Source organism: Cetorhinus maximus, chromosome 13 (assembly GCF_964194155.1).
Source record: "Cetorhinus maximus chromosome 13, sCetMax3.hap1.1, whole genome shotgun sequence".
Taxonomy (NCBI): Eukaryota; Metazoa; Chordata; class Chondrichthyes; order Lamniformes; family Cetorhinidae; genus Cetorhinus; species Cetorhinus maximus.
In genome coordinates, this window is record NC_135891.1 from 6,356,846 (window position 1) to 6,367,151 (window position 10,306).

The 10,306-nt window shown below is 46.4% G+C and overlaps 1 protein-coding gene across 3 annotated transcripts in view; it reads right to left on the minus strand.

The window, feature by feature from the left end:
- Positions 1–10,008, minus strand: part of LOC144688382 (arf-GAP with SH3 domain, ANK repeat and PH domain-containing protein 1-like) — a 258,589-nt gene extending 248,581 nt beyond the window's left edge. For 2 of the 3 annotated variants that reach the window (XM_078554857.1, XM_078554855.1), the window contains exon 1: positions 9,691–10,008. In XM_078554857.1, the coding sequence (XP_078410983.1) occupies positions 9,691–9,816 (126 nt within the window). In that variant the 5' untranslated portion in view covers positions 9,817–10,008. The remainder of the gene's footprint in view (positions 1–9,690) is intronic. The other variant, XM_078554858.1, reaches the window with a different exon arrangement.
- Between the last annotated feature and the right edge of the window lie 298 nt (positions 10,009–10,306).

Consider the following 10,306-nt stretch of genomic DNA (forward strand, 5'->3'; position numbering starts at 1 on the left):
CGCAAGAATTCAGTGTGTGCCTGTCTCTATCTGCTTTTCCTTTCTGTCTGCATCTATGCCTTCACCCTGCAACTCCTCTGCTTGTAGCTATCCTTCGTGTCTGCCAGCCACAGGCTTCAGGTCTTAACTTCCTTCCTGTTGGTACTGCTTTCAGGAAAGGTCGCACGATTCCTAGCCTCTGACCTGCTCTTGTAACCACAGTATTTATATGGCTAGTCCAATTCAGTTTCTGGTCAATGGTAACCCCCAGGATGTTAATAGTGGGGGATTCAGCGATGGTAATGCCATTGAACAGCAAGGGGCAATGGTTGGATTCTCTCTTGTTGGAGGTGGTCATCGCCTGGCACTTGTGTGGTGTGAATGTTACTTGCCACTTGTCAGCCCAAGCCTGAATATTGTCCAGTCTTGTTGCATTTGGAGATGGACTGCTTCAGTATCTGAGGAGTTGCGAATGGTGCTGAACATTCTGCAATCATCAGCGAACATCCTCACTTCTGACCTTATGCTGGAAGGAAGGACATTGATGACGCAGCTGAAGATGGTTGGGCCGAGGACACTACCCTGAGGAACTCCTGCAATGATGTCCTGGAGCTGAGATGACTGACTTCCAGCAACCACAACCATCTTCCTTTGTGCTAGGTATGACTCCAACCAATGGAGAGTTTACCCCCTGATTCCCATTGACTCCAGTTTTGCTAGGGCTCCTTGATGCCATACTCGGTCAAATGCTGCCTTGATGTCAAGGGCAGTCACTCTCACCTCACCTCGGGAGTTCAGCTCTCTTGTCGATGTTTGAATTAAGGCTGTAATGAGGTCAGGAGCTGAGTGGCCCTGACGGAACCCAAAATGGGCATCAGTGAGCAGGTTATTGCTAAGCAAGTGTCGCTTGATAGCACTGTTCATGACTCCTTCCACTACTTTACTGATGATCAAGAATAGACTGATGAAGTGGTCATTGGCCGGGTTGGATTTGTCCTGCTTTTTGTGTACAGGACATACCTGGGCAATTTTCCACATAGCCGGGTAGATGCCAGTGTTGTAGCTGTACTGGGACAGCTTGGCTAGGGGCGTGGCAAGTTCTGGAGCACAAGTCTTCAGCGCTATTGCCAGAATATTGTTGGGGCCCATAGCCTTTGCAATATCCAGTGGCTTCAGCCGTTTCTTGATATCACGTGGAGTGAATCGAATTGGCTGAAGACTGACAACTGTGATGCTGGGGACCTCCGGAGGAGGCCGAGATGGATCATCCACTTGGCACTTATGGCTGAAGATTGTAGCGAATGCTTCGGTCTTATCTTTTGCACTGCTGTGCTGGGCTCCTCCATCATTGAGGATGGGGATATTTGCGGAGCCTCATCCACCAGTGAGTTGTTTAATTGTCCACCACCATTCACGGCTAGATATGGCAGGACTGCAGAGCTTAGATCTGATCCGTTGGTTGGGAGGTCACTTAGCCCTGTCTATCACTTGCTGCTAATGCTGTTTGGCACGCAAGTAGTCCTGTAGTATAGCTTCACCAGGTTGACACCTCATTTTTAGGTATGCCTGGTGCTGCTCCTGGCATGCCATCCTGCACGCTTCATTGAACCAGAGTTGATCCCCTGGCTTGATGGTAATGGTAGAGTGGGGGATATGCCGGGCCATGAGGTTACATATTGTGTTTGAGTACAATTCGACTGCTGCTGATGGCCCACAGCGCCTTATGGATGTTCAGTCTTGAGTTGCTAGATCTGTTCAAAATCTATCCCATTTAGCACAGTGGTAGTGCCACACAACACGATGGAGGGTATCCTCAATGTGAAGATGGGGCTTTGTCTCCACAACGACTGTGCAGTTGTCACTCCTACCAATACTGTCATGGACAGATGCATCTGCCGCAGGCAGGTTGGTGAGGATGAAGTCAAATATGTTTTCCCTCTCATTGGTTTCCTCGCCAGCTGCCACAGACCCAGTCTAGCAGCTATGTCATTTAAGACTCGGCCAGCTCGGTCAGTGGTGGTGCTACTGAGCCACCCTTGGTGATGGACGTTGAAGTACATTCTGCACCTTTGCCATCCTTATTGCTTCCTCCAAATGGTGTTCAACATGGAGGAGCACTGATTAGGTGAGAGAGGGTGGGGTACGTGGTGTTTCCTTGCCCCAGTTTGAACTGATGCCATGAGACTTCATAGGGTCCATAGTCGATGTTGAGGCCTCGCAGGGTAACTCTCTTCCGACTGTATATCACTGTGCCACCACCTCTGCAGGGCCTGTCCTGCCGGTGGGAGGACATGCCCTGGAATGGTGATGGTGGTGTCTGGGATACTATCTGTAAGGTATTATTCAGTGAGGATGACTATGTCAGACTGTTGTTGGACCAGTCTGTGAGACAGCTCTCCCAATTTTGGCACTAGTGCCCAGATGCTAGTAAGGAAGACTTTGCAGGGTCGACAGGGCTGAGATTGCCGTTGTCATTTCCCGTTCCTAGGTGTCAGGTGCTCCGTCTAGTTTCATTCCTTTTTTGTGACTTTGTAGCAGTTTGATACAACTGAGTGGCTTGCTTGGCCATTTCAGATGGCATTTAAGAGTCAACCACATTGCTGTGGGTCTCCAGTCATATGTAGGTCTGACCAGGTAAGGACAGCAGATTTCCTTCCCCAAACCAGGTGGGTTTTTACAACAATCGACCATGGTTCCATGGTCATCATCAGAATTTTAATTCCAGATTTTTTAAATGAACTCAATGCCATGCTGTGATTCAAACCCGGGTCTCTAGATTACTAGTCCAGCGCCAATACCACTACACCACCGGCTCCCGCTAAATGCCCTCTGAAATGGCTTGGCAAGCCACTCAATTGTATTAAACCACTGCAAAATCACAGTTGTATCAAACCGCTACCTAGCACAAAGGACAATGGTTGTGGTTGTTGGTCAATCAACTCAGTTCCAGGACATCACTGCAGTAGTTCCTCAGGGTAGTGTCCTAGGCCGAACCATCTTCAGCTGCTTCAATGACCTTCCTTCCACCATAAGGTCAAATGTGGCGCATCCGCCCTCACACCTTCCTCTCCCTCCCAGAAACATGATACCCTTATCCTCACTTATCACCCCACCAGCCTCCGCATTCAAAGGATCATCCTCCGCCATTTCCGCCAACTCCAGCGTGATGCCACCACCAAACACATCTTCCCTTCACCCCCCTGGCGGCATTCCGCAGGGATCGTTCCCTCCGGGACACCCTGGTCCATTCCTCCATTATCCCCTACACCTCAACCCCCTCCCAAGGCACCTTCCCATGCAACCGCAGAAGGTGCTACACCTGCCCCTTTACTTCCCCTCTCCTCACTGTGCAAGGGCCCAAACACTCCTTTCAAGTGAAGCAGCATTTCACTTGCACTTCCCTCAATTTAGTCTATTGCATTCGTTGCTCCCAATGCGGTTTCCTCTACATTGGAGAGACCAAACGCAGACTGGGTGACCGCTTTGCAGAACACCTTCGGTGTGTCCGCAAGCATTACCCAGACCTCCCTGTCGCTTGCCATTTCAACACTCCACCCTGCTCTCATGCCCACATGTCCGTCCTTGGCCTGCTGCATTGTTCCAGTGAAGCTCAACGCAAACTGGAGGAACAGCACCTCATCTTTCGACTAGGCACTTTACAGCCTTCCGGACTGAATATTGAGTTCAACAATTTTAGATCATGAACTCTCTCCTCCATCCCCACCCCCTTTCCGATCCCCCCCTTTTTTTTCCAATAATTTATATAGATTTTTCTTTTCCCACCTATTTCCATTATTTTTAAATGTATTTCCATCCATTGTTTTATCTCTACCTTTTAGGCTTTTTCGATTCCTTCACCCCACCCCACCCCCACTAGGGCTCTGTACCTTGCTTGTCCTGCTTTCTACCCTTAATTAGCACATTCCTTAGATAATATCACCGCCTTCAACACCTCTTTGTCCTTTTGTCTGTGACATCTTTTGGTTATCTCCACCTATCACTGGCCCTTTATCCAGCTCTACTTGTCTCCCCCCGCCCCTTATATTTCACCTCTCTTCTATTTTCACTTAGTTCTGTTGAAGGGTCATTCGGACTCGAAACGTTAACTGTGTTTCCTCTCCGCAGATGCTGCCAGACCTGCTGAGTTTTTCCAGGTGTTTTTGTTTTTGTTTTGGATTTCCAGCATCCGCAGTTTTTTGCTTTTATCAAATGTGGGGATGTTCACTGATGATTGCACAATGTTCAGCAGTCCTCAATTCGTGACTCCTCAGATACTGAAGTAGTCCATGTCCAAATGCAACAAGACTTGGGCAATATCCAGGCCAGACTGACAAGTGGCAGGTAACGTTCATGCCACACAAGTGCCAGGCAACGACCATCTCCAACAAGAGAGAATGTAACCATCAACCCTTGACATTCAGTGGCATTACCATCACTGAATGACCCATTATCAACATCTTGGGGGTTACCATTGACCAGAAACTGAACTGGACTAGCCATATAAATACTGTGGTACAAGGGCAGGTCAGAGGCTCGGAATCCAGCTGTGATTAACTCACCTCCTGACTCCCCAAAGCCTGTCCATCACCTTGCCGCCATGTCCGCCGTCCTCAGAGGCATCCTCGGCCTTTCGGCTCCACTCCGCCTGGCTCTGCTCGGCCCGACTCAGCAGCAAAGCCTCCAGCCTGGAGATTGGCGATTGGATTCAGTGTAATGTCTGCTGTGATTCTGATCCTTGCAGCCTGGTTTCTGGCTCACATCGAGAACTTCAAGAAGCGGGAGTGAATGGGTGCCGCAGCCTGACCAAGAAACTAAAGCTCAAACTTTAGCACTCCATTCTCTCTTCCCTTGAGCTGTCTCTCTGAAGATCAACATTCCACCCGTTTCTCTCAACCATTCTTTACTGCAATGTTAAACATTTTCTTTGTCACTTGATGCTGTAGCTGATGTCAGTTACAATAAAGCTTATTTAAAATGTAAAAAAAAATTTACAAGGCACAAGTCAGGAGTGTGATGGAATACTCTCCACTTGCCTGGATGAGTGCAACTCCCACAACGCTCAAGAACTTGACACCATCCGGGACAAAGCATCCCGCTTGAGTGGCACCCCATCCACAAACATTCATGCCCTCCACCACCAGCGAACAGATGTACCATCTACAAGATGCACTGCAGAAACACACCAACGCTCCTTAGGCAGCACCTTTCAAACCCACAACTGCTACCATCTAAAAGGACAAGGGCGGCAGATACATGGGAACACCACAACCTGGAAGTTCTCCTCCAAGCCACTCACTATCCTGACTTGGAAATACATCACCGCTCCTTCACTGTCGCTGGGTCAAAATCCAGGGACTCCCTCCCTAACAGCACTGTGGATGTACCTACACCACAGGGACTGCAGCGGTTCAAGAAGGCAGCTCACCATCACATTCTCAAAGGCAATTAGGAATGGGCAATAAATGTTGACTTAGCCAGCGACATCCACATCCCGTAAATGAATTAAAAAACCCCGCATATATCGGAATTTTAATTTCTGTGAGCAAGTGGTGAATCCATGGAAGAGGGAGGTGGTGGAAATATGGAATATTGAAACACTTCTCTCCTCAGAGTGATATCTAAGGTAATAATATTATGCTTTTGACTGCCATAGCATCAATTAATTGCCTAAGAAAAATAACAAAGAGAACAGCAACTCACCTTTTCTGGTGTAATAAACACAAATTATATCTCAATGGTATAAATAGCAGAAGGTAATTTCAATGGTAATGGTAGTCTGTCCTTTGGTGTGGAAGACCTTTAGTTGTGCAGCATTGTGGTAATAAGTAAATTCAGGTGAACTTTCACATGGTGCAAAAAATCTCTTGGAAATGTTGAATCTTCAACAGATCTTGGTCTCCCCTATTCAACTCCTCATAACTGCAAGATATTTAAAAGTCCGTGTATGCGGAGAGGAAGGGAGAGGAGAGGAAGGAAAAAAAACTAAAGCACTGTACACAACCTCAACAGAACCCAAAGTGCTTCACAGCCAATGAAGTACTTTTGAAGTTCAACCTTTGCTGAAATGCAGGAAATGGCAGCAGTCAATTTATTCACAGCAAGGTCCCACAAGGCCAATGAGATAAATGGCCAAATATTTTAGTGACAGTTGTTGAGGAATAAACTTTTATCAGCACATCAGAAGCACTTACCTAACCTTGGAATAGCGTCATGGGATCTTTTACACCCACCTGAGTGGGCAAGCAAGGCCTCAGTTTATCAGCTCTTCCAAAAGATGGGGCAGATTCCCACAATAATTCCTACCTACTCTGCCTTTGCAGATCAAGACTGCTTCCAGTCCTCTTAAAGCGGTAATGGGATAGGAGGAGATAAAGGAGGTAGGGGGTGGCATGGGAAAGATGGAATGGCATGGGATGTGGGGATAGGATTGGGAGACATAGCATTGTAAGGGAGGAATAGCATGGGATGGGGATGGCATGGGAGGCATGAGAGGGAGGAAATGGCATCAAAAGTGTGTCATGGGAAGGATGGAAAGGCTTGGAATGGGAATGGTATGCGAGGGAGGGGAATTGGATGGGAGGGAGGTGATGGCATAGGTTGGCTGGCATGGGAAGGATGGAATGCATGGGATGGGATTGGATGGCATGGGAAAGATGGAATAGCATGGAAAGGATGGAAAGGCATGGGAGGGATGGATGAGATGGTGGAATAGGTTAAGTATACTAATTTGACCACAAACGTTTTGTGGGTCTCTGCTGGTTACATTGCTATAATCTATTACAATTTATTAAACAATAATTAATTGAAAATGATGGATATACAGCAGATCCACTGGCAACTGAAATGTTAATATTTATGTAGAGATCCTACTAGTTCTGATAAAAGAGGTTCCAATATTTAAAGTTCGAAAGTCAGCACAATGATATAATTGGTGGACGACTGTGTTAAATAAACATCGAAGAGTTCTGTGCTATATGCCGCCTGACAGCAGATCCTAGGCGGGAGGTTCAGTAGCATAGTGATTATTTTACTTGACTAGTAATCCAGAGACCTGGTCTAATGATGTGGGCATATGGTATTCAAACCCTACCAAGGCAGCTGAGGAATTGAAGTATAATTTTTAATTAAAAATGAATACAAAGCTAGTAATGGTGACCATGAAACCAGCAGATTGTCATAAAAACCCATCTAGTTCACTAATGTCCTTTAGTGAAAGAAATCTGCCGTCCTCACCCAGTTTTGACTCCATAGCCACAGCTATGTAGTTGACTCTTAACTCTTTCTGAACTGGCCTAGTAAGTTACTTACTAATAGTCAGGAAGCCAGCTTACCACCATCTTCTCAAGGGCAATTAGGAATGGACATTAAATGTTGAGCTTGCTGGAAATGCCCACAATCCTATGAATGAATCATCAACAAAAAAGGGAGCAACTGGCCAAGCTAAATATCGAAAATCTGTTCATTTCGAAACTCCTTGTGGACCAGGAGGAGCAGGATCTTTCCCCTCAGGCCGCTGAAGGGGTCCTTGGAACTCCCCAGCCTCAGCCTCATCTCCAACCTCACTGAAACCCTCAATCCCTTACCTCCTGCAAAGTCCTCCTATCACTCTGTTCCAGGGGTCCTCTCCTATGGCCTCCTGATTATAAAATTCTATTTTGCCCACTGGCCAGGCAGCCAATCTAGCTGGGTATCAGCAATGAGTTATCAAGCAGGATCTCCATGCCTCAGCCTTGCCAGAGCTATCGCCTGCCAGCAAACTGCGTTACTCCATTCCCACGCTCCCATTAATATCAAGAGCACAATTTTCACCTGAAACAGCCTTTCATGTTTCAGATTCTGATGAACCTCCTGTGTGATTCCACCATTTTGTTTTTATTTCAGATTTCCAGCCTTTGCAGCTTTTCACTTTACCTCAGCAATTAATAATGATGCTCCAGTAACAAACATTGAAGTAGAGTTCAATTCAAAGGCAATGGAATCTAGATTACAGCCTTAAAATGTTTCAATTGTACAAGCTTATCTTTCATACGCAGACAAACTCTTTTAATTTCATATGGAGCACGTTTCAATTCTGGGGTCGTTTTGTGTGCCAATGTTAACCATCAGTTTGCAGTGATGTTCACATTACAAAATGAACTATTGTGACACAATAAGGTTACTGTGGAGTAATAGGTTGCGACTTTCACACTCACATTTCTCTGTGCAGCAAATTGACAACCTCATCTGTTCTGCTGTGGAGAGACAGTAAATAGAAATCAAATGCTTCCCTGCAAGGAGCAAGGAAAACAGGAAAATCAGGAGAGACACCACTGGATGTTCTCATACACCTCCCCGCAGTTGATTCTTGTGGTAGAATTGGCAGAATCCTGCAAAGGCTTTTAGCTTCCATTTATAAAGAGATAAAAAGAATGGCAAGAGAAGGTCCCCTTTTCCAAGACTAAAGTATAAATAAGCTACAGTACAGCTATCTGGGAAATTAATTAACCAATGCACTGTATTAGTTTAGCAGGTTGTCCAGAGAGAGTTCCTCAAAGTTCCCTTTTTCAATATCCTGCTTTAACTTTTGCCACTGAGGGTTGTTGCAATTATCTTCATTAGATAAAAATGTCACAACCGTTAAGTATGAAAGCTTTGCCTTGTTTATAAAAATACATTCATGATCACCATCTCCTTCCCGCAGGAACAGTATTTTACTCCCCGCCCCATCCTATTCAACATTGAACAATCCTGTGATTTTGAACATCATCTCACCCTTTGCAGTTTAAAAGCTTTAAAAGTGCTATTTCAGAGGGCAATCAACAATATCAACTTGACTTTAAAGATTGTTCGGCATCTCCACCTTATCTTTAAAAAAAATGGTTGCAATACCGAATAAGGTTAGCTTTTTTAAAGCCAAGTACCCTGGCAAGACAAATGATCATTTATTGCCATGTACCCCTATTTCATTACTGTGAAGTTGAAAATTCAAATAACAGAGCACCCTACATACTTCATACATTCGCAATTTGATGTTGACATTTCACAAATATGTACTGCTGACTGTTACATTTTTCACATTTATCCATGTAAGATTTAAGGACTTGTTTGCTGTTAATGCAATGAACTTCTGCAATTGAAGAAAATTCTGGGCTCCCAGCACCATATTATTAGCAATGTTCACGGAACAAATGAAAGGTTACAGAGAGGGGAGGGGGGAAAAAAAAACCCATATAGGTGCACAATAATGACAACTTGAGCCCTGGGGTGAAGCAGAGAATTAGAGAAGGGAGGCACACAATAATCTATGCATTAAGATTCAATGGTGCTGTCAGAGCCAAAAGGCAGAGAGAGAGATGTGTTCCTAGAGTTTGCCATCTTGACTATGTGAGGTGGGATGAAGAAAAGACAAAAGGGTCAGACAGAGAGTGGGTGGGGTGGGGTGGGGGGGGGGTGGAAAGAATATACATTACAGATTCAAATATCAGGAAGTGGGGGGGCTGTTTGAATGGGATGAGGAGTATTTACAGAGCTTGACAGCACAGACTGTGTTCCGAGCCACAGTTTTGGTCATTCAAAAAATCCCAGATGCAGGAAACAGAGAGAGAGAGAGAGAGAAGAGAGAAGAGTTGGATAGTGAGAATGACAAGATCCCTATAGGTGGCCTGAGACACAAGGAGGATCAACCATGTCAGTGAACAGCAGCAAGCCACGGTGCAAGAGAGAGAGCTTTACCTCCTCGAGTGTAGTCACTGTGTTCCTGCAGTTTGCCATTTTGGTGGTGAAGGAGGAGGTTGTCGGCGAGCTGTGGTCCTCCAGAGTTTCGCAGATAAATTCTTGCACAGAGATTACCTCCGGCATCTTTTTTCCAATGTTGGTTTGTTTCCCTTTCTAGAAAACTAAGAGAAAAATTGAGGACGGAGTTTCAGATAAGGGGAGGGGGAGAGAGAGAGACAGTCAGACTCTGAAAAGGCAGGATCACTGACTGACAAACACTCTCATCCTCCTAACAGCCGCCCGCCCGCCTCTGCCGGCGGTGCTCAGCTTCACAGGGAAGGAAACGCTGGGGGGGCGGGGGGTAGCGCGCGGGCGCGGCGCGCGCACTCCTCTCCGGCGGCACCAACCGCCGCGCGCTCCCACTGACAGCGCGCGCCTACTGGCGGCACCAACCGCCGCTCCTCGCGCTGTAAAGCCCGCTCGCTGCGCTCAGTGAGGGCGCGGGGGGAGGGGGTCTGAGCCCAGCCTCTCCTCTTGGTTCCAGCTCAGGTATCTACTCCCCCACCCCAAACACACTTTTGTGAGGAACGGAACATATTACAAATTTCAGTTTTCTTCTTTTTCCTGGGGTTTT